The sequence below is a fragment of the Hyperolius riggenbachi genome, chromosome 7, assembly GCF_040937935.1.
Source record: "Hyperolius riggenbachi isolate aHypRig1 chromosome 7, aHypRig1.pri, whole genome shotgun sequence".
In the NCBI taxonomy this organism is placed as follows: domain Eukaryota; kingdom Metazoa; phylum Chordata; class Amphibia; order Anura; family Hyperoliidae; genus Hyperolius; species Hyperolius riggenbachi.
Genome location: NC_090652.1, coordinates 294,216,710 through 294,242,015, shown reverse-complemented (window position 1 = coordinate 294,242,015; position 25,306 = coordinate 294,216,710). Strand labels below are relative to the sequence as shown.

Genomic DNA, 25,306 nt, shown 5'->3' with positions numbered 1-25,306 from the left:
TTTTAAACAAAAATCTTTATTTTCCCTAGCCAGGGAGGAAAGTTCATTAGTAGTTTCATAAGTCCATTTAACTCCCCTGAAAGACAATTGCATTTCATTATCTGTTAATGGCAGAATCTCATTATAGGTCTCAGTCGCTAAGGATAACGATTCTGCAGATTGGACACGTTTCTTAGAACGTTTGCGTTTTGCCTTTGACCTTGCGGTTTTTGGTGATTTATTCAAAGCTGCAGGAAAATTATCAGTAACACTTTCTGCTTGCTGCTCATTCTTGCAAGCAATTGAAGGAGCAGCTGATTGGCCTGCTGCCAGGAGTTCATTAACCCCCTTGGCGGTATGAAAAATACCGCCAGGGGGAAGCGCAACAGTTTTTTTTTATTTATTTTTTTTTTTTATCATGTAGCGAGCCGAGGGCTCGCTACATGATAGCCGCTGCTCAGCGGCATCCCCCCAGCCCCGCCGATCGCCTCCGGCGATAGGCGATCAGGAAATCCCGTTCAAAGAACGGGATTTCCTGGAGGGCTTCCCCCGTCGCCATGGCGACGGGGCGGGATGACGTCACCGACGTCAGCGACGTCGGGACGTCATTGGGAGACCCGATCCACCCCTCGGCGCTGCCTGGCACTGATTGGCCAGGCAGCGCTCGGGGTCTGGGGGGGGGGGGGGCCGCGCGCCGCACCGGATAGCGGCGATCGGGCGCGCGGCGGCGGCGATCGGGGTGCTGGCGCAGCTAGCAAAGTGCTAGCTGCGTCCAGCAAAAAAAAAATTAAGCAAATCGGCCCAGCAGGGCCTGAGCGGCACCCTCCGGCGGCTTACCCCGTGTCACACACGGGGTTACCGCTAAGGAGGTTAAGAGGAAAAGGCAATGGATCTATGCGCAACCAGTTATGGATCACAAACGCTAGAAATTCCAGCGGTCTATCTTTCAAATCGGAATGATTGAGAACATCAAATGCCCACTGGAATAATTCCCCTTTAAACAAAATATAACTTAGTTGGAGTGCCCAGGTTGAAACAGGAGTCGCTTGGAGATCAGGATTGGTCAGGAACCTGGCACATTCAGAGAAAAACTCATTTTCTGTTTCAGAGCTAAGTTCTTCAAATTTCTTAAAGGAACAGGAACCATAATTAACAGTGTCATACTTTCTGGGAATCCCCCCCACAATGGGGATTGGTAATGGGGTTTTCATAATGTAAGGCTTGGTGGTGTATTCTCCACAGTCAGCATGCAACGCATGAGCTGGCGTGGAGGAGGTACACACACTAGCACCAGGAAACAGGCTATCCCTAGTATAGTGGAGGGGAGGACTGACTCCAATAGGAGATTGTGGCGCACAGAGCCGGTGCAGATCTGACAGCCACAAACAATGCTTTCGTTATAACGTCTCAGCGCGAAGTAGCGCTGAGCGCATAAACCAGAACTGAGGAGATCAGGACAGGTAGACAGAATGAACGCTTGCTAGCTAGCGGCTACTTAGCGACAGCAAGCGTCCAAAACCAGACAGACTGGAATGAGGCAGCCAATGCGATGCGGCGATGGCGTGCCTCACAAAGACAGGACAGGATAGTCAGAAAATAGCAGGATTAAGATAGATGAACGTAACACAGATAAATATACAATAAGTATGATTTCCTAGCGTATTACAATTACAGCTATCAATGAAACTATTTGTAACGTCTGACTAACATATGTATATATCGGCAATGAACCGATATATGACATAAGCAGGAACGCTGACTAGGAATGGAGTAACACAGGGAACAGGACTCAGAAGGATTCGCTATCTCTTCGCAGAGATGAACGCAATCCACAAACGGTAACAGAACAGGATTCAGAAGGATTCGTTATCTCTTCGCAGAGATGAACGCAATCCACAAACAGGACCAGGAACAGGATAACTAGCTCAGCACGGGTGTTCACGGTACGCGCAAACTACCAAAACGTGCTGGAAAACTGACTAACTGAACACAGGATATAAACAGTTCGTGTTACGTATACATCAGCGACACTGATGTATCACGTAACACAAATACAAGGAAAATAATAAACGTGCTGGTATGCATATATATTGGCAATGAACCAATATATGATGCAAAGACCAGCAAAGTATCTTTAACAAGAAACACGATCGGGGGCTAAAGCGACAGCAAGGCAGGCTTAAGCTGAAGCTATGAAAACCCAAGGAAACCCTGCAGGAAGCAGATCTTTATACTGAGGTCATCCAATGGGAGCAGACATGCAGATTCCCACACAGGTGAATGATAATCAGTCACAAGCTGACAGCAGGGAAAAACAGACAAAGCTATACAGCTTGCATGGAAATAGATCAGAACTGCCTGAGCTGCAGCACTACTTCCAGCAATAGCTGCTGCAGCAGTGATCATTACAGTTGCGAATTACAGATGCAGAAGAGTCTCAATCTTCCAACTGTAATTTTAAATACTTTATGCAGGAAGAAGTGAAGGCAAGATTAAATAAATTAAAAATTGACAAGGCACCTGGCCCGGATGGCATGCATCCTCGGGTCCTAAGGGAATTAAGTTCAGTTATAGATAAACCCCTTTATCTTATCTTTTGTGACTCTCTTTTTAACTGGCAGAGTCCCAGTGGATTGGCGTACAGCCCACATTTTCCCATTATTTAAGAAGGGCAAAAAATCAGATCCAGGAAATTATAGACCTGTAAGCTTAACATCAGTTGTATGCAAACTATTTGAGGGGTTACTAAGAGATACTATACATGACTTTATAGTAGAAAATAATCTTCTTTCTCAGCATCAACATGGGTTTACTAAAGACAGGTCCTGTTTGACTAACATGCTCAGCTTTTATGAGGTAGTGTACGCTAATGTGGATATTGCGAATGCTGTAGATGTGATATACTTGGACTTTGCTAAGGCCTTCGACACTGTTCCACACAAAAGTCTGGTGCAAAAGTTGAGGATGCAAGGACTGGGGAAGAGTCTGTGTGCATGGATAGGGAACTGGCTAATGGACAGAATACAAAGAGTTGTGGTCAATGGCTCATACTCAAAATGGGAGACTGTTAGCAGTGGGGTCCCACAGGGGTCTGTACTGGGTCCAGTGCTCTTCAATTTATTTATTAATGACCTAGTAGATGCAGTAGTGAGCAATGTTGCTATTTTTGCAGATGATACAAAATTGTGCAGAATCATCAACTCTGAGGAAGATAGTGTCATATTGCAGCAGGGTCTGGATAGGATGGCTATATGGGCACATACATGGCAGATGAAATTCAATGTTGGAAAATGTAAAGTCATGCATTTTGGTCATACCAATGGTCTAGCACCATACAAAATAAATGGGATACAGTTGGGGACATCAAACTTGGAGAAGGACTTAGGAGTACTCTTCGACAACAAGTTAAATATTCGTACTCAATGCCAAGCCGCTGCAGCTAAAGCTAACAAAATTTTGGGATGCATTAAAAGGGAAATAAAAACTCGAGATGCTAGCATAATATTGCCCCTGTTTAACTCACTAGTAAGGCCACATCTGGAATATGGAATTCAGTTCTGGGCACCACATTACAAAAAAGATATTGCAGTTTTAGAGCAGGTGCAGAGACGAGCAACAAAATTGATATGTGGGATGGAAGGTCTCACTTACCAAGAAAGGTTAGATAAACTGGGTTTATTTAGTCTAGAGAAAAGACGCCTTAGAGGGGATCTAATTAACATGTATAAATACATCAGAGGGCAATATAATAGCTTGGCGGGTGAGCTTTTTGTCCCTAGGCCTTCTCAAAGGACTAGAGGACATGATCTGCGCATGGAGGCAGGGGCGTACCTAGAAATCCCCGGGCCCCCCTGCAAAAAAAAGAAAAACATCCGGACCCCCCCAGGGCCCGCTCAGGGACTTTTGGGGGGCAGGAGGGGTCGCAGCATAAGAGGAGAGTGTGGCAGATCGGTGAGGAGGGGGGACATTCCCCCCCTCACCTCGGGCTCTCCTCTCAGCGCTCCCCCTCCTGCAATCATTGGTGGCAGCAGGCAGCGGTGGCCTCCTTCTCGCTGGAGGTCTTCCGTTCTCTAAGAGCAACTTCCTGTTTACACAGGAAGTTGCAAGAAGCTCTTAGAGAACGGAACACCTCCAGCGAGAAGGAGGTAATGTGTTCAGCCTGCCGCCACCGCCGCTGCTGCCCGCTGCCACCAATGATTGCAGGAGGGGGAGCGCTGAGAGGAGAGCCCGAGGTGAGGGAGGGGGGGGAATGTTCCCCCCTCCCCATCGATCTGCCACACTCTCCTCTTATGCTGCGACCCCTCCTGCCCCCCAAAAGTCCCTGAGCGGGCCCTAGGCAAGGGTCATATCCCCTATTGTTACGCCAGTGCATGGAGGAAAAACGTTTTAGCCATTTATTTTGGAAAGGGTTCTTTACAGTAAGAGTGATTAGGATGTGGAATGCGTTGCCACAGGAAGTCGTTATGGCAAACTCTATACCTGCATTTAAAGGGGGCTTAGATGCTTTCCTTGCACTGAAAGACATCCATGGCTACAATTACTAGGTAATGCCCAATGATGTTGATCCAGGGATTTTATCTGATTGCCATCTGGAGTCGGGAAGGAATTTTTCTCCCTTTTGGGGCTAATTGGACCATGCCTTGTAAGAGTTTTTCGCCTTCCTCTGGATCAACAGGGATATGTGAGGGAGCAGGCTGGCGTTGTACTTTGTTCTCTGGTTGAACTCGATGGACGTACGGTATGTCTTTTTTCAACCAAAGTAACTATGTAACTATGGCGGCACAATGGAGACACAAGGTGGCACAATGGAGACACAAGGTGGAACAAGGGAGACACAGAGGGGGACAGAGATGACACAGAGGGGGACACTTGAGGTACAGGGGACAGAGATGGCACAGTGTTCCGACTTAATTAAGAATGAACCTACAGTGTCTTTCTGACTTTCTCTTTTGTTAACCAGGGACTTCCTGTATTTGTAAAATGCAACTTTAAATTATAATAATACTAATAGGCAGGTATGACAAATGTGATATAAAATCCAGATGTCACATTGATTTGCATTCATTAGCCTAATGCACATTTCATGGCTTTTTACATTAGCCGCATCTTTGGAGACAAATAGTTGCAGTTCAGAGGTTGTGACATGGGGTCAATAACACATCATCATACAGTGTAGATCAGAAGTTGTCCAACATATTTCATATATCCACTTCAGTATAAATCAAACTATGTAGATAAATATGATCAATGAACTCAAATCAAGTCATTTTCACACTGACATACCGGTAAGCATTTTTGCAAAAAATATATTAGAGATTTCACAGGAGACACATTTTTGCGAAAATGATAACTTTCTTGGAAATGTATTTTCTCGTGCCCATTGAATTCAATGCATCTTCACTCCTTTTCAGTTCAGTGCCTGAGCCGCATGCTGATTGGCTGCCAGGTGCTCGGTACACTGAACTAAAGAGGAGAGAGGAGGACCTGTCCCGTCGCCGGGAGCAGGTAATGTGTATGCTCCACTGCTGCTGCTCTGCATTTAACTCTTCCTTTGCTCACAGGACTGGACCCCTGGGCCCTGAGGGAGATGGGGGGGGCTGGAAGGTAGGTTTAGGGGCCCAGCAGGCAGATCTTTGTTGTGAGGCTTGATAGACTGTAGTTATGCCCCCGCATATCAACTCAATGCAGATATTTTTAGGGTAGTAACTGAGCCCAGATCTTCGGCACAATGCAAGGCGAATGTGCAAACCACTGCTGAACATGCCATGAGGTCACTGCCTATCTTTATTCACCACATCTGTTCTAGTTCCAATAAGTTACATTAGCTGTTGCGTGTGAAAGCAGGAAATTTGGGCATCAGCTAGTGCGGAAAATTTGGGCACCACCATAGGGGGCGGTTAGGAGTAGGCGTCAGAAAGGGTATTTGTGCAGGGGTTAGGGTTAGGCATCAGGAAGAATATTTGTGAGGGTGGGGGCAGTTAGGTATAGGTGTCAGGAAGAATGTTTGTGTGGGTTGGGGCAGTTAGGGTTTGGCATCAGGAAAAATGTTTGTGTGGGTGGGGGCGGTTAGGTATAGGTGTCAGGAAGAATGTTTGTGTGGGTGGGGGCGGTTAGAGTTAGGCATCAGGGTGTTTGTGCGAGGGGACGGTTATGGTTATGTGTAGGGACAGATATGATTACGCATCAGGTAAGGTGTTTGTGCGGGGGACAGTTACAGTTATGTGTAGGGACAGATATGATTACGCATCAGGTAAGGTGTTTGTGCGGGGGACAGTTAGGATTAGACGTTGTTAGGGTGTTTGTGTGAGGGACGGTTAGGGTTAGGCATCAGGTAAGGTCTTTGTTCAGGGGACAGTTAGGGTTAGGCGACGTTAGGGTGCTTGTGTGAGGGACAGTTAGGGTTAGGCGTCAGGTAGGGTGTTTGTGCGGCGGATAGTCAGGGTTAGACGTCAGGTAAGGTGTCTATGCGGGGGGTGGTTGGGGTTAGGCGTCAGGTAGGGGGATTGTATGGAAGGGAGGGGGTGTTTGAGTGGGGGGACGGATAGGGTTAGGCATCAGGAAGGCTGCTTGTGTGGGGGGTAGTTGGGGTTTAGCGTCATGTAGTGTGTTTTTGCAAGGGGGGTGGGATGAGGACGGTTAGGCGTTAGGAAGGGTGTTTGAGCGCAAGGCCAGTTAGGGTTAGACGTTAGGTAAGGTGTTTGTGTGGGGGACGGTGAAGGCTAGGTGTCAGGTAGGGTGTTTGTGGGGGGGGCGGTTAGGGTAAGCCTTCAGGAAGTGTGTTTGTGCAGGGGGACAGTTAGGGCTAGGCATCAGGAAGGCTGTTGGTTAGGGTTAGGCATCAGATAGGGGGGATAGTCTGTAGGGGGGATGGTAAGGATTGGCGCCAGGAGGGAGGGTCCTGTGTGAGAATCGGCTTAGGTTTAGCTATAGTAAAATATCAGAATGTAATACCACTATCGCTTTTACACTTTGATTGTAAAATATTGGTATTCAATACCAATATTTTACTATCGGTATCACTGGGTGCTCAAATTTCCGAAAGCCTTTTTTTGATGTACGCGTTGCTTGTGTTTTACAGCGGATCTACCACAAGCGCTATGGTCCATGGTGGAAATCCACAATCGGTAGATACAAAATGGTGCAGATAGCCGACCCAGAGCTCTTGGAATTAGTGGTGCGGCAGGAAGGACGATATCCTCTGAGGACTGAATATGACTTGTGGCGGGAGCATCGAGAAGTACGCAATATGGCCTACGGACCTTTCAGCGAGTGAGTTCATAGAGGAGGTGTTATAGGAAACGCCATGGCCGGATTTCAGGCAAGGCCACAAAAGCCATGGCCTAGTGCACCAGGAAGCTAGGGGCGGGCAGCGGGCTGGCACACTCATGCAATAAAGCTGCCAAGCACGTGAACCACAGAGTTCGGGCAAGTGTCTGGGACTCAGGGGATAAGTATCCGTGACCTGCGCTGTTATTCACCATCACCACCAGCTGCTCTTCGAGTCTGATTCTGGTCTCCACCCAGCTCCAACCTATCAGAGAGGTGAGAGAGGGGGTTGCTGTTGATCGGGGGGCAGATGGTGAATGGTGAAAGTGGACTTGGGAGGTAAAAAGTTGAAATCCGGCCCTGGAGGAGTCTCAGGATGGAGTGCTGATGTCACTTCTGTAAACAGAAACTTATTTCTATTGACTATAACTTGTACCTACATAGATGTGATGTTACTGGTCTGAAGCATAAGATATCTACAGGGTTATGATGTCATTCCTTTAAACACTAGCATATATCTGCACAGCTGTGATGTCACTCTTGAGAAAGTATATCTTGTGTTTGCAGAATTGTGATGTCACTGCTGTAAAAAAAAAAAAATTAACAGAATAAGATGTACGTTAGAGATATGCTCAGACCAAACGCTCAATGACATGTGTGAATTACCACATATTTACATTAATTAGAATATTACAAGTTACAAACCCCCATTGCTTCATGGGCATGGCCCACTGTTTGTGATATATAATAATACTAACAATTCCAATATTTGTATAGCGCTTTTTTCCTGCTATACTGAAAGCACTTGCGAGGCAGCCACTAGCGGCAGTAGCAGTGTTAGGGAGTCTTGCCCAATAACTCTTAACTGAATTGCAGTTGACTTACTGAAATAGGAAGAGACGAGATTTGAACCCAGGTCTCTAAGGCCCGGTTCACATTGGCGGTCGCCGTCCGGAATCGCCGTGCCGGAGCCGGACTGCATGCGGAACGGACGGAACGGACGCACGGCACAGCAATGAAAGTCTATGCGTCCGTTCACATGCGTCCATTCCGTCCGGATCCGGACTCCAGCGTAAGATCCAACGTGCGCTATTTTTTGGTCCGGCTCCTCCGGCAGACGTATCCGGAGCGGAGCCGGACTGTTGCATCCGGCCAATACAAAGCAATGAGAACCGGAGAGCGCACAACACACTGGCCGTAAAAAACGGACGCTCCACCCCACCTCCCATGCTTCCTCCATGCTACAGCGGCCATCCTGGACGGGGACACATGGGCCCAGCGCCCACAGAGTGGAGCAGCAGCGACCTCACGCTGGAGCTCCCCGGCAGCAACATGTCCGATACGTCTGATAACGAGGAGGTGAGGCCCTACAACGACCCCCCAGACCCCAGGTATTATTATACAGCTTGTTATCTCAAACGGATCCGGACCGCAACCGTGTTCATACCGCACGGAAAACGGATGCAAACGGAACGGATCCGGAACGGATGCGGATAGGAACCGTACGGATCAGGTCCAGTCCGGATCCGATGCGGTCCGGACATCCGTTCCGGTTTTTAACCACTTCGTCCACAGGTCAGTAGATATACGTCCTCTGGGACTTCATCTAAGCCACAGGTCAGTAGATATACGTCTTGTAGCAGAAGCAGTGCTGTGCAGGATTGGGCTTGCTCCTGTGCACATTTCTGGCACTATCTGATGCAGCACTAATTGGTGAATGGGAATATAAGTTTCCTGAGCTAATGAGATTGATTTTTACTATGAAAAATACTTGTATTTTCTCATTTCATAGTGAAAAACACACTCTGTAGCATTATTTCAGAATCAAATATCTTCACCATAAATTGTGACAGGAACATAATCTAAGTTTTGTGATAAGCAGTAAGAATTGCCAAACAAAATGTGTGTTTTTAATCTACAGTAGCACTTTTTATTTTTAAACTGGAATTGGTAAAACTGAAAAATACATGTTTTTTCTATTTTTTTCTTTGTTTTCCCATTAAAATTCATAGAAAACAAAATAGTTTGAGGGAAAAAATGGCATACAATGAAAGCCTAGTTTGTCTTGAAAAAAACAATATATATTTCATTTCTGTGTCATAAGTAGGGATAAAGTTATTTCTGATTAAATAGGGACATAGCTAAACTGTCAAAACTGCTCTGGTCAATAAGTACAAAACAAGGTCTGGATGCGAAGTGGTTAAAAAACCGCAAGTGTGAACGGGGCCTTAAGGTCAGAGGCAGAGCCCTTAACCAGTACACTATCCAGCCACATAATAGGATACCAAAGTACATCAACGACTCCAAAATACAGATCTCTCAAAAAAAGTTTTTTTTGAGCCGTCTTCTCCTCCCACTAGGCGTGGTGCGAAGTGGCACTCTCTGCGGACTGTTCTCAACCAGAGGCTTCTGAGGCCGGCAGATGCCAAGAACTACGCCGGCTGCATCAATGAGGTTGTCTCAGATTTCATGGTCAAGCTGCAAGACTTGCGCAAGGAAAGTCCCACGGGTGACACCGTGACTGATGTGGCCAATGAGCTCTACCGATTTGCTCTTGAAGGTAACCTTTACACCATTATTTGGCACCCTGTGAACTAGCAGGGAGTTCTTTGGACCCTTAGCTTAATTTTGGAAGTCTCACCCCATCATAGATCCTGGCGTTCCACCCGTTACTGACTGACCTCCAGTTTCAGCCAGTGAGACCCCATTATACTCAGTGGTAGAAGCTGCAGAGGATTTTGAATAAATATTTCTTGCCCCCGGTAATGTCACAGGTGTGCGCAAAAAAAAGTCGCCAGGAAATGTTGTTACTTGGAAATAGCCCCTCGAAACCCGTTGTCTTTTTGTGCAATAAATATTTTTCCTGCTTATACAGTCCTAGACTTTCATATGTGGGTAAGCGAACCTTACCCCATTTCTTTTATTATTGTTTTTAATTACAGTATACACACATTGGGCGCCTCTCATCCTCTTTGACAGTCTAACTGTCCCTGCCCATCACAAATCTACCAGAAAAGATATCATATCTGAAAGTTTAAAAATGAGGGGGTCACCTCCAATAGATGGTCAAAAGCCCTTATAAATGATGTAGTCAGTGTGTGCTCATTGTACAAACTTTCCCTGATTTATACACTAAAATTTAACACGGGTGGCAACATTTTTAGTCCTGGCAGGTGATCTCTGCGGTATCCTGAATAACTTACTGCACCAGTGCCGAATTTACCATAAGATAAGGCACTGTAGGCACGTGCCTACAGGTGACTGGTGATGGAAAGGCGGCTCACTCCTCTCCCCGAGCGCCTCCCTCTTCCCGACGCAGAGTCCTGATAGTGTAAATTAAAGGTTACTCATCCGACTCTCAGCATTCCATTGACGAGATCTCCCTTTAGTTACTTAATACGGAGTGTACCTCTGGCCACCTAATGCTAAGGGGAACCTGTATCTACCTATGACAGGCAAGGGAAGTAAGGAAGCACTGACAAGCTGGGCCAGCCAGCACAATTCCAAGTTTGTCGGTTCATCGAAGATGGAGTCTAAGGTGCCAGGACATCTGTGCCTATAGGCTCCTGTGAAGTAAATCCGGGCCACATTCTACCAGATGTCTTAACTGTTCTGAACGCTTTTAATTTACAAAAACTAAAAATGTCAGAAAACTCTCCACAATCCTCCCTGTATTAATTTTAGTCAATTATCTGGTGTTGCTGTGATTGTAACAAAGGATTATTACTTTATTATTTTCTCTCAGGAATCTCCTATATTTTGTTTGAGAAGCGGATTGGCTGTCTGGAGAAGGAGATCCCTCAGGAGACCCAGGTGTTCATCAATTCCATCGGTGAGATGCTCAGAAATTCTGTCTATGCCACCTACCTGCCTCTCTGGACCAGGAATGTGCTGCCGTTCTGGGGGGCCTTCCTGTCTGGCTGGGATCGGATCTTTGCTTTTGGTAAGTGACCAAGAGGCTGATTTACAAAATGTTATCTCATGAATTATGTCTCCTTATTTATAACTTGTTTATGTAGAAAATACCATTTCACAAAATGAGGCACTCAAAATAATTTTTTCTCAGTTAAACAGTTCAAGGAAACCTGAGACCAAAGAGGTCTTGGGTTTTATACTTACCTGGGGCTTCCTCCTGCCCCCCCCCCCCCCCCCCTGCTGCACAGTTGCAAAATGCTCCCAGCCGGGGGAGCGTACACAGCTGGGTTGTGTATGCGTGATGAAGCATGACTCAGCCAGAGTACTGGGCCGTCCAGAGGGAGACAGGAGTGGTCTGGGGAGACATGAGGGACCAAGAGGCCTCAAGGGGGCTGGAGGAAGCCCCAGGAAAGTGTAAAACCTAAGACCTCTTTGGACTCAGGTACACTTTAAGTTAACTTCCTTCAATATTTTTTCATATTTTTATTGTTATTATTACTGATTATTATTATTTTTTTTTTCTTTTGCAAACCACAATCCTGCAGGCACCAGCACAGCAGACAGACGGTATCGAAAAAAATTTGGTAATGCAAGCCCTCCAGTCTCCAATGGCAACTGCAACATTTCCATGGAAATGCAAGGGAGACGGCATTTCCAAATAAACTATTAGCCATCCTGATTGATCCGTTAACCTTAACTCAGAGGGATATGAAGGCTGACATATTTATTTAATTTTAAACAATACAAATTGCCTGGCTGTCCTGTTGATCCCCGCCTCTGATACTTTTAGTCATAGACCCTGAACAAGCATGCAGCAGTTCAGATGTTTCATACAAAAAAAACGACAAGATTACTTGCATGCTTGTTTCAGGTATGAGATTCAGGCACTACTGACCAGAAAGATCAGCAGGACTGCCGGATAACTGGTATTGTTTAAAAGGAAATACATTTGGCAGCCTTCATATCCCTCTCACTTCAGGTTCCTTTTAAAGAATGATTGGGGAAGCCAGACAAGACAGTTCTTTTGGGAGGAATATGGTGGGTCAGGTAGAGGGAAGTCCCTTCTCAAGTGGAGTGGAAATCCCTTGGCCTGTGAAGAAGGGGAGACCAGGACGGAGCAGGAAAAAAGGGTGCATGTGGCAAGTGAACTAATTGGGCACCGCCATAGGCACCAATACAAAATAGCGATCTTTGGGCGCAGAGTGGAAATTTGGGTGCCCCTTATGCCCGCTAGAAGGGTGTCCAAGGTGGCACAGTGTCTTTAGCATTTACCATATGTTGTTGAGTTATATGGGCCTGTATGCTTAGCAGGATTTACGATCCTAACCCGTCTTAAGTACCAGCCTGATAAGAGCAAATGAGCATGATCTCAGGTTTCTGTGCAGGTCTAAAGCTACATACACACGGGGAACAATTGTCCCCCGTTGCATGCATGCACGCGACCAGGGAGCGACAACTCCCTGCCGGCGACAGCTGTCCACACATCTCGCCAGAGAGGCAGAGACGTGTTCGGAAGCTGTTTGTGAATGGAGCATCCCCCGGCCGTACTCGCGTAGGTCTCCTGTCGCTAGCCCACATACATACGCGGGACTAGCGACAGTTCTGACGAAGTTGCGGCGACAGCTGTAGCCGGCGATTGAACATGTCAATCACCTGGCGACAGCTCCGACGGGCGACGGTTCGGGCGTGCACGTCATACACACCGGCGACGGTCGTACCCCGTGTGTATGAGGCTTAAGACGATCTCCACGCTAATGAGGGGAGGAACGTCTTTGCCCTAGGGAAAGGAAGAGACCAGAAGCACTTCTGGTGTAGTAACGTTAGGCAATTAAGATAAAGAATAATGTGGGTAATGAATACTCACAAAAGTGGGTCGCACTTATGCAACCACTGACTGTGCATGCGGAAAGTAACCGTTTCCGCTCGGTATCCCCGAACCCGCTGGAACTGGGTGGTCGCTCTCCTCCTGTGGTCTTGTATACTGGTAGATGGAACTCCCCAGTAACAAGATGACCCCTCAGAGAGGTGAAAGTACGGAAACAAGTTGGTAGAGGCGCCCTTATAATTCTCAATATACCAAAATTGTAATAAACTATATTGAGAATTATAAGGGCACCTCCACCAACTTGCATCTGAGCATGATGAACGGGGTCTCCAAGATGCCACGGACTAGTATCTACCTAAGGCTCCCTGCACACTGCATGCAACTCCGATTCCAATTTTTAATCACTTTTTACATCCGATTACGATTTTTAATTGTTACTGCATGCTGCGTTTTTTCCTCCCTTTTTCTGTTGATTGCATTCATGGAAAATCGGAATTGCAAATCTGATTCAGAATCGGAATCGCAAAACGGATTTGCAGTGTGCAGGGAGCCTTATACTGCTCATAAAACTTCACTGTGAAGCCATCCATTCCGAGGAACCAGGAAGCTACCAGTTCCAAGGATGAAATCGCATCAGATATCACCTCCTCTCATATCTCTCCATCCAGCAGGTCTCTACATTCTTCAGGCATCATAGGAAAGAGTATAGCATCCAGATATGCAGGAAAATCAACATCTGTAGAGGTTCTCCTGGAGTACAGAGTGGAATAGTACCTGTATAAATATTTATTTCTCCTGGATTAAAGCAACAACCCGCCGCCCCACCCCCCCCTTCCCTTCCCGAATGAGTGATACAAGGGATAGCGATAGTCTGAGACAGCCAAGCCGAGAACTGTCCGGTCCATTCCCATAGCTCAAATATACACTGCTCTTGGTGAAGGATACTAATGCTTCATACACACTTGAGATAAAAGTCTTTGGAAAAGGCAAGATCACAGACCAATCTTACCACCCTTCATGTAGTATGAGAGCCATACTCTACACAGTCTATTCTATGGAGCTGCACTCCCCATCAGATAAAATCTTTGCAGGATGCTGCACACAAAGATGCCCGTACACACTCAAAAGATCATTATCTGCAAAAGATCTGTTCCTGCAAAATATCCATTCCTGCAAAATGCATTCATAGTCTATGAGATCTGCAGATCATCATACACACTTGGTTTAACAGACAATCATCTGCAGATCAGATCCACCAGGATGGATTTTCAGATCTGCAGATGATTGCCAGATATGCAGATGAAGTCTGTTAAACCAAGTGTGTATGATGATCTGCAGATCTCATAGACTATGAATGCATTTTGCAGGAATGGATATTTTGCAGGAACAGATCTTTTGCAGATAATGATCTTTTGAGTGTGTACGGGCATCTTTGTGTGCAGCATCTTGCAAAGATTTTATCTGATGGGGAGTGCAGCTCCATAGAATAGACTGTGTAGAGTATGTCTCTCATACTACATGAAGGGTGGTAAGATTGGTCTGTGATCTTGCCTTTTCCAAAGACTTTTATCTCAAGTGTGTATGAAGCATAAGTTTGGTGGTCTGCAGGGCCGAAACTACAGATCATGCAAAACTTTGATAGGTCTCCCCAATGTGGACACCCTTTCCCTTGCCTACCCCTGGTGACCCTCAAAGCCTGGGGGCCCTTCTTTCAAGGGTCATAAACAAGTGTCAACTTCATAATTTTCACAACCATAACAAGTGTAGCCACAAAAACACCTGATCTGAAGAATGGATCCCTTTATAAGAGGGAGTAGTAGTTGGGTCCCCTTTACATCTCTGGGCTCCCTGCGGTCTTGGGGGCTGCTCAGCTGTAGTTACGCCCCTTGTGGTCTGCATGGTGGCTGGATAGTGTAATGGTTAAGGGCTCTGCCTCTGACACAGGAGACCTGGGTTCGAATCTGGGCTCTGCCTGTTCAGTAAGCCAGCACCTATTCAGTAGGTGCTGGCTTACTGTGTTCAGTGTTAGGCAAGTCTCCCTAACACTGCTACTGCCTATAGAGCGCATCCTAGTGGCTGCAGCTCTGGCGCTTTGAGTCCACCAGGAGAAAATTTTCTTGTCTTGTCTTGTCACCATTAACAACACCACATCCAGCAGGGCTTTTTTCATTTTTTCACCAAAATTAAAATGATCCCTGTCCACCTGGGACGCTATGAGTAAGTACCAGAGATTTCCTAGGTGACTTGATGATACTGTCAACTCGAGAGTTGTCAGGACCATGAGCCAGTTCAGCAATGATTCGAGTATTCAGCCAGGCAGGGTTCGGCGACATGAGCAGACAGACATAGACTGTTCTTTATTTACATGTTAATGTATTACAAATATTAAAGCGGAATATAACCCTGCATTTCAACTTTGCTCTAAAACATTATTTACAGCATATTATATGCAACCAGCATTTTTTTTTTACTAGACCAGTATTGGAAGGGTTACACACAGAGGTTTAAAGTTCCATGGATAGAAATGCTGCCGCAGCCGAAGTTTGGATAGATACATTTAAAGCCAATGTGTACCGATTAAAAAAAAAAAGTCAGATACTCACCTAAGGAGAGGGAAGGCTCGGTCCTAATGAGACTTCCCTCTCCTCTCCCGGTGCCCGGTACCGCTCACAATCCCCCGTTGCAGTATTCGACCAGTTTGGTCAAATACTGCCGCTTCGGAAGACTTCGGGAGCACTCGGGCTCCCGAAGACGGGCCGCTCCATACTGCGCATGCGCGAGTGCCCACTATGACGCACTCGCGCTGGTCTATGACACACTCGCGCGTGTGCAGTATGGAGCGGCCCGTATTCGGGAGCCCGAGTGCTCCCGAAGACTTCCGAAGTCCCCCGTGGCGGGGGATTTGAACGGAGGATCCACCGGGCACCGGGAGAGGAGAGGAAAGGCTCATTAGGACCGAGCCTTCTCTCTCCTTAGGTGAGTATCGGACTTTTTTTTTTATTCGGTAACCATTCACTTTAGGTAAACACAGTGTAACAAGTGTGGAATGTGACACACACTCTCTGACTGTGCAGGAGCTGGAGGACAGCCAGAGAGTGTGTAACATTCACCACTTGTTACATTGTGTTTACTCAAATGTATCTAACTAAACTTCGGCTGCGGCAGCATTTCTATCCACGGAACTTTAAAGCTCTGTGTGTAACCCTTCAAATGCTGGTCTAGTAAAAAAAATACTGGTTGCATATAATATGCTGTAAATAATGTTTTAGAGCAAAGTTGAAATGCAGGGTTATATTCCGCTTTAATAAGCATGTAATCAGCACAGACGGAGTACTGAATCTACCTCCGCTCATACATTATGCTCATTTTTTTTACAACCCACACCATCTAAGGGCAGCACGGTGGCGTAGTGGTTAGCTCTCTCGCCTTGCAGCGCTGGGTCCCTGGTTCGAATCCCAGCCAGGGCACTATCTGCAAAGAGTTTGTATGGTCTCTCCGTGTCTGCGTGGGTTTCCTCCGGGCACTCCGGTTTCCTCCCACATTCCAAAAACATACGGATAGGCTAATTGGCTCCCCCTAAAATTGGCCCTAGACTACAGTACTTATACTACATAATATAGACATATGGCAATGGTAGGGATTAGATTGTGAGCTCCTTTGAGGGACAGCTAGTGACAAGATATAGAAATATTTCCAAAAGCAAGAATCAGAATGATACCATATATTGGCTAACTTAATAAATAAAAGGTAAGTTTTCAGCTAATAAGCCCTTATTAGACTTAGTTCCTGCATAACTAAGTCTGATGAAGGCATTTTAGCTGAAAGCTTACCTTTTTTTTACCTCTAAGTTAGCCAATAAAAATCCTGATTCAAAACGTCTTGCTTTTACTGATGGCTAACAGTACAATACTCTACTGCTATAAATATTTCCAAATAAAGTGATTTTTTTCTTCATAGATGCTAGATTATTATTATTATTATTTAGTATTTATATAGCGCCAACTTATTACGCAGCGCTGTACAGTGTATACATATTTCTTACCCCACATTGCAGTGGCATAGCTAAGGAGCTGTGGGCCCCGATGCAAGTTTTACATTGCCCCCCCCCCCCAACAAGCACTCTATACCAGGGGCGTAACTAGGCCCCACCGGGCCCCCCTGCAGATTTTCTGAGCGGGCCCCCCCCCCCCCCCGGGCCCGCTCGCGGCCGTTTTGTGGGTGCTGGAGGGGTGGCAGCATGAGGGGAAAGCCTTGCCCACAGTCGGCGGGGAGAGGGGTAGTTCCCCCCTCTCCCTCACCTCGGGGCTCTCCCCTCTGCGCTCCCCCTCCAGCTCGTAAGTGTCTGTGGGGCTGTGGTGGGCAGCGAGCGGCGGGCAGATACATACCTGCTTCCGTGCGTTCCATCGGAGACTTCTCCCTCTAGCGGCTGACGTCACTTCCGGAAGTGACGTCAGCCGCTAGAGGGAGAAGTCTCCGATGGAACGCACGGAAGCAGGTATGTATCTGCCCGCCGCTCGCTGCCCACCACAGCCCCACAGACACTTACGAGCTGGAGGGGGAGCGCAGAGGGGAGAGCCCCGAGGTGAGGGAGAGGGGGGAACTACCCCTCTCCCCGCCGACTGTGGGCAAGGCTTTCCCCTCATGCTGCCACCCCTCCAGCACCCACAAAACGGCCCCGAGCGGGCCCCAGGGGGGGGGGACCGGGCCCCCCCGCGGGCGCAGGGGCTGCAGGGCCTATTCCTACGCCCCTGCTCTATACGTAACAATTGATTTGGAGCACCAAAACCTGCCAAGGACAACTAGAGTGTCAGAGATGCAAGAAAAGGATGGGAAACAGTTTGTTAAAGGGAAGGTTCAAGCAAAAAAAAAAAATGAGTTTCACTTACCTAGGGCTTCTACCAGCCCCATGTAGCCATCCTGTGCTCTCGTAGTCACTCACTGCTGCTCCAGTCCCCCGCTGGCAGCTTTCTGACCTCGGAGGTCAGGGCCACATTGCATACATTTTTACGCATTCCAGCTAGTGCAGGAACAAAAATGTACGCGTTGCACCACTAACGCGTAAAAATGCATGTGTTAATGTTCCTGCACTAGCGGGAGTGTGTAAAAATGTACGCAATTTGGCCCTGACCTCCGAGGTCAGAAAGCTGCCAGCGGGGGACTGGAGCAGCAGTGAGTGACTACGAGGACACAGGATGGCTGCATGGGGCTGGTAGAAGCCCTAGGTAAGTGAAACTCATTTTTTTTTTTGCTTGGACCTTCCCTTTAAGGACTACCACTACGCAAAGTATCTATAGAAGTGATTATTATGAGCACAGGACCAATAGAGAGCTAATACTGTAGTTGAGGGAGGGCCCTTCGAGGCCCCTCTGGCCCAAGGGCCCCGATGCGGTCGCTACCTCTGCAACACCTATTGCTACGCCCCTGCCACATTGCCATTTAGTGGCCATTTAAAATTGTTGCGGTAATCTAAAATAACATTTTTAATCAAATGGTGACATCTAGTGGAAACAAATACAAATATAAGCTTACAAACTTAAAGGGAGTCTGAAGCGATTTTTTTTTAAACAGATACTTATTTATTATTTATTTATTTTATTGTGTTTATAAAGCGCCAAACAAACAGAAACTTACCTAAAGAGAGGGAAGGCTCTGGGTCCTATAGAGTGCTGGCTGCCCCTGTCAGCAGTCTCCGGTCGATGGATCGAAGACTGCTCTCTTCCACTGCAGGAGGCTTTGAAAGTCTTCAGAAGCCTGAGTGCTCCCGAAGAAGGACCACTCCGTACTGTGCATACGGAAACATGCACTCTCGTGCACTCGCACATGCGCAGCACAGAGCTGGCTGTGCTCCCGAAGAATTCCGAAGCCTCCCGTGCCAGAAGATTGGAATGAGGGGACCAGAAGAGGAGGTCTATGGGACCCAGAGCCTCCCCTCTCCTTAGGTAAGTATCTGTTTGTTTGTATTTTTTTTTTTTTTTTTTAATCACTCCAGACTCACTTTAAAGCAGAACTAAGCTCAGAAATTCATCTCTGCTATAAAGAATTAGCCACAGCATGATGAACTTTATAGGAAAAAAAATAATTTACATACGTGTCCTGAAGTCTTTAGGGCGCAGGAGAAGCTCCGCCCCCCTCCTTAGCAGTGCAGGATGGCGGCTGTGTTTCTGAAAACTGCCGAAGCTCTTTGAAAACCTCCACCTGCATAGCTGCGGCCCACCCCCAGCTCGGCAGCCACCAATCAGGACGCAAATTTTTGAACAGAGGCGCCAACAAGTATAAAAGAGTCTAAAATAAAAGCTTAAAAGGGGGAAGTTTTGGTGGACTTACCTCCCTCACATATTTAACAGACTGAAAAATGTTACTTTCATTCAAAATAACATTTATTAGGTACTCCAAAATGCAACGCATTTCGCAGGTCACAATCCCGCTTCATCAGGCAAATAGTGGAGAAACAAATAGGGTCCGTATAGCAGCCAAGCGCCTCTGAGTCTCAACCTTATGGTTTTTAGACGTTTTTATACTTGTTGGTGCCTCTGTTCAAAAATTTGCAACTAGTCTAGTCCACCCTCGGTGGAGGGGTGTATCCCCATATCCTTTCTTTCTACAGAGAGTGACTTCTTAACCTGAGTGGGGTCAGTCAGGTTCTATTTCTCCCCACCTGCTGTGATGATGGTTGCCTGTGTAGTAACCCATGTTTGTGAGTATAACCCTTGTTACTTTACTACCAATTACGCAATTAACTTAAATACTACACCATATTGGGCTCTCGGTTTCCTATCTTCATGTTAAGCGACCAATCAGGATGCGACTGTGGAGCTGGGGGCGGGCTGCAACCATGCAGGTAGGCATGGCCAGTTTTAAAAAATCTCCAGGGCCCATCTCTGGGGGCTGCCCTGTGACATCACCCTCCAATTCCTGTTCCCTTTGCTGCAGATTACCATTCAGCCTCAGACCCTGAGGGAATTCTGAAGGCATTCAGCACTGCAGAAAAAAGTAACCCTTTGGTTTGGTTAGTGAGTCCACACAATACAATTTCGATTGTAGGTACACTCAAAACCATTTGCGATCTCATATAGAGATCAGGTAAGTTGCCACCAATTCACATTAGTGTGCGAATACGCAAATCTAACTAGCTAGTCCTGTAGGTAAAAGAGTTATTTCAACAACGTTTCTAGAGATAGCAAAATATAACAATATCAATAAAAAGTTATGGTAATGCCCTTTCTGAAAAACAGGCTTCTTTGCAGAGATATTCAGAACAAGCACTTAGACAAACGATTTTTAATTGTTTATTTTATAATAAATTAATGCATAAAAATGAGTACCGTACATAAAATGTAAAAGCATCTAACAATAAACAGATTAATATAGTAAAATAATAGGGATCAAACGTGAACATGATAACTGGATACAGTCTGAACAGTCTGTAGAATTGCCATGTCCTTTGGAATTGTAAGTCCAAACAGACGATGCAAAGTTCTGTAGGTAATAGTCCAAAGATAAAAGCCCATATCCTTGAGGGTGTATGGATAGGCAGGCAGGGATTCCCGACAGCCTTTGTATCCACATACATAACCCTCTTATTTGCTAGGGGTGGATCTTGTAAGGAAAGATGATCACCCACCTCTAGCAACTTGGGTCCAGCCCCTTGCCTTAGGAAAAGTTTTGGCATTTTCTCAGATTATGCCAAAACTCTATGGATGTCCGGGAGGTGTTAGAATGGCCAACATTTTATGCTGTGTCATAATGTGCTGAAATCGTGGGTACCAATCATGCCTGGTTTACCAGCGTCCCTGTCTAGGTGATTGATATCTCAGGCTGTGGACCAGCTAGAAGAATCATTATCTTCAAAGGTGTATCGACCTTGGCATAATATTCACTGTGAGCTGCGACTGGCTGTTCATAAATAGTCCTCAAATTATGTCACAATGTGGAATTATATACATATCAGAGTTGAATCAGAGGACATTGGATTCCATCTTCCCCTGCCGGGATTTGGGGGAAGCAGTATGGGAATGATCTGGTTTTCTGGCTTCCTTTGATGTAGAACCAAATAATGTGAGGGGTCTGCTTAAAGAGAAAGTTTTATGGTTTTATTGCATCCTCTCCCAGCAGCTTCCTATAGAAAGTGTCTGGACTATAACAAAAACTCTTCTTTTTTTTAAGTCACGCTAAAACTAAAGGGGTACTTTGCAGCACGCCTTGTGTGCGTGATTTCATACGATGGGCGCATCTAGCGCAGGTGAATCCATCACACACCCCTTCCTCCATCCCATCCACCATCATTTAGACCAGAGGTCCCCAAACTTTGTCGGTCAAGGGCCAGGTCAACATACTTCAGACTGCTGGGGGGCCGGAACATACATAAAATCATGTTGAAAAACATTACATTGAATCTAGGTATTGATTCCCCCAATCATGCCTGGAGGAGAACTCCCAGCAGCAGCCATTCAGTCACCCCAAAGAACGTCTTTGTGCACCAGACAGTGAAGCATACCCAGGTGACAACCTGCCGTCCAATTGGACAGCAGTGTCACCTGATAGAGAATTGGATTGGATGCCAGGGAATTACTGCTTCCTGGCTTCTACAGTATGTGGATGGGTGATGCCAGCACTGCTATTCTGTATGTGAGCCACGGTCACCAACCAACAATATGGGGGTTTGGGGGGGCCAGTGAAAAAGCCTAGGGAGGCCGCATTCAGCCCGCGGGCCTTAGTATGAGGACCACTGATTTAGACTGAGCCTGTCATGACAGGTTCTGTAACTTTGACTTCAAGTACTCTTCAGAGTGAATCGAGCATCAATTTTAACACACGGGACATCTCAATATCATATTTAATACCTTGCCAACAATGTGTCTAATTAATAAAAACCCTTAAAGAGACTCTGAAGCCTCGCTAAAATCATGTTTTTATTTTAAAAACCTCTTAAAGAGACACTGAAGCGAAAAAAAAATTATGATATTATGATTTGTATGTGTAGTACAGCTAAGAAATAAAACATTAAGATCAGATACATCAGTCTAATTGTTTCCAGTACAGGAAGAGTTAAGAAACTCCAGTTGTTATCTCTATGCAAAAAAGCCATTAAGCTCTACGACTTTCAAAGTGGTGAAGAGGGCTGTCTTCTGACTTTTATTATCTCAACTGTAAGTAAACAAATGTCTTTTTCTCTGCCAGAGGAGAGGTCATTAGTTCACAGACTGCTCTGAAAGACTCATTTTGAATGCTGAGTGTTGTGTAATCTGCACATATTAGAGAATGATGCAATGTTAGAAAAAACACTATATACCTGAAAATAAAAATATGAGAATATTTTCTTTGCTGCTAATCTTCTAGTAATTATTCATAGTACACAACCAATTCATTATATCATATTTTTTTTTCGCTTCAGTGTCTCTTTAAGCAAGTTTGCACCACCTAAAACGCCGCATCCCCGCGGCTGAATACTAAATTAATCACCCCTAACCCCCCCGGGCAAAATCCACGACTTTCTTGGTTGTGGATTTTATTGCCCTAAGGAGGCAGAGCTTTCAGCTGCAGCTCTGCCTCCATGCACGTCAATCCACGCTGATTCCTGCCCCTCCCCCGTCCCTCTCAATGAAAGAAGACTGAGAGGAGCGGGGAGAGGCGGAGATCCACCACAGATGGACGCGTGTAGAGGCAGAGCTACAGCCTAAAGCTCTGCCTCTTCACGGAAGGAGCCCCGCAATCAGCCCCAGGGAGTTAGGGGTAATTAAATTTGTTTTCAGCCGCGGGGATGCAGCGTTTTAGGTGGTGCAAACATGCTTAAGACGTTTTTAAAATAAAAACATGATTTTAGCTAGGCTTCAGAGTCTCTTTAAATTTTACCTCTTTTTTTACATTTAAAAATGAACAGAGGGTTTTACTAGCCTACTTCTGAGGTTTGCCTGACCGCAGAAGTTTCAGGCAGATGAGGACTGTATAAATTATGTGATTGCACACATTAGCAGAGAGCAAACAAAAAGCTTTTGATCAATAGGGGGAGTGGGTAGATTGGACACTGCTTCAAAGGGTCTACAGAAGTTACAGATGCTATCTTCTTACATCCCCCTGGATAAATAATATGCAGCTAGAGGGGGGGAGAGCTTGGTATCTTCTATAGCTATTAGAATTATTACTATTGTTACTGTGGTACGCGTGACCAAGCGTCAGTCAGACGCGAAACGGCCGTCGCCCCACCGCTTTGGACCCACCACCCACTTCCTGCACCATCCACCCTGCTTGGTCCGGTCACATAAGAAATGTCCGGCTATATTTTACATCTTTGAGCACTAAGGCTGCTTTCACAGTGTGACGTTAAAGTTAGAAAAAGAAATAACGCAGACTAACGCACAGCAATACTAAGTCTGTGCGACATTCGCAGTGCACACGTTGCGTTGTGTGTAACGTGTAGCAATATTTAGAAGGTGCTGCATGCTGTGAGTTATAAGCGTTATTAGCTGCGTTGGACTGTTTGCACATGCTCAGTAATGTGTTTTTTAAAAAATTTTTTAATGTGACGCATGCGCCGTTTTCGTTACATCAGTATGCAATTAAAACGGTGCACCAAGAGACACATAACGCAGTGCAAAATAACGTCCAACTTCAAAACCAATATGCGTTGCATTAGGGGCACATTGTGCGACTTTAACGTCGCATCAAACGCAACGTCCCACTGGGAAAGAGGCTTAATTGATATGTCTAGCATGTGTTTATGTATGGAGTCTGCTGCAACACGCCAGTAAACTGTGAAAAGACGGAAGGTGCATGCTTATCTTTCTTTGTTCTTGTGATTGAAGTCATATTTACCAGTTCCTCTCCCATTTGAGCAGGGCACACGTCTAAGTAAAGGCTGCAGTTAATTTACATACTTGCTTGGATGTCGCAGGGCAATGGTCAATAATGTTGCCATAGTAGATGCTAGTACCCACCGATAGTTTAAATGACATTGGGAAGTGCCACACATGATTTTGCCTTTTTCTTGATGAGACAAACTTCTACAGCTATTAGAAACCAGGAATCAAAAGTGGTGCTTGGTTCCCTGTAAGCATGGCAGAGGCCACAAACAGCCTAGTTGGCCTTCACCACTCTGAGTACTTCTGGTGATTTGTGCTAGTTAGTTAAATTCCAGATAACTAGAAAGTGGTGTTAGGAGTAAAACATTCCTTACATCACAGAGTTTATAATACAAGCAAGGCAGAGTTTGTAGAGGAGAAAGCACCAGAAAAGAAGAGGAGTGTAGAATCTATAATTTGAGCAGGGTTGCTCTCACGGGTAATTACGAGTGATTACCCGTGATTCAAATGAAGCTTAATTGGTGCAGGTGTGCGATGGGGATACAGGGGGTTAATTAACCATAACTCCGCCGTCCGCCTTGCATTCCAAACAGATTGCGCGCGTCCTATTGGTTGCGATGCAAGCCTCACCACGGCACACTTCCTCCTTCAAGCCGGAAGGAGGAAGTGTGCCAGTGTGAGGCTTGCAACGCGACCAATAGGATTTGTGCAAGCTGTTTGGAATGTAAGGCGGATGGCGGAGTTATGGGTAAATAACCCTTGTATCCCCGCCGCACACCTGCACCAATTAAGCCTCATTTGAATCACTGGTAATCACTCGTGATTACGAGAGAGAGCAACCCTAAATTTCAGTTCTATATTCCCGAATCATGTTGAAACTGAAATACTAAAACATACTCCCTGCGGATAGAGGGTTGGTACATCCCTATCTCTTCCATGGCTACCTTGCAGGCACCTCAAATGGCAGAATTTTTCTAACTTGTATTCTTATTTTTATCCACTAGATGTCACCAAATGATTAAAAATGATTTTGTTTTAAGCAAGAATGATCATTTTAAACAACCGCCAGATGTCAGTGCAGGATAAGAAATACAAGGTGCATTAGCGAAACAAATCGTTTTTTTTTTAAGATCACTGGGTGGCGCAGTAAGATTAGAAATGAGTTGGCGATGCCATTGATAATGAACGGAGATAGATCGAGGCCGCAATGCCCAGTTTTTATGATAATTGATATTTATTACTAGTGTATTTAGGTTTTTGTATTACGTAAATAATAAGTAAATCTTTGCTGGAATGCCCATGTGGGCACCAATATGGGCTCAATTCACTAAGCATTACTATATGCAGTAAAGCATCCCACAAACATACAGATAAGTAAAACCCGTCCTGAACTCAGAACTTTCTCTCTGCTCTAAAAGCAACAGCATAATAATCTTTACAAAAAAAAACACTTCTTTGTTACAGCTGATACAAATCCTGCAATAAATCTGCAGTGTCTACTTCCTGCTTTCATGAAAGCAGACGT

The 25,306-nt window shown here is 45.8% G+C and overlaps 1 protein-coding gene across 2 annotated transcripts in view; it reads left to right on the top strand.

Moving 5' to 3' along the window:
• The window catches only part of LOC137525132 (sterol 26-hydroxylase, mitochondrial-like), a 225,375-nt gene that overhangs the window by 187,193 nt on the left and 12,876 nt on the right, over positions 1–25,306 (top strand). For both annotated transcript variants that reach the window (XM_068245981.1, XM_068245980.1), the window contains exons 2-4: positions 7,058–7,248; positions 9,606–9,805; positions 10,991–11,188. In XM_068245981.1, the coding sequence (XP_068102082.1) occupies positions 7,058–7,248; positions 9,606–9,805; positions 10,991–11,188 (589 nt within the window). The remainder of the gene's footprint in view (positions 1–7,057; positions 7,249–9,605; positions 9,806–10,990; positions 11,189–25,306) is intronic.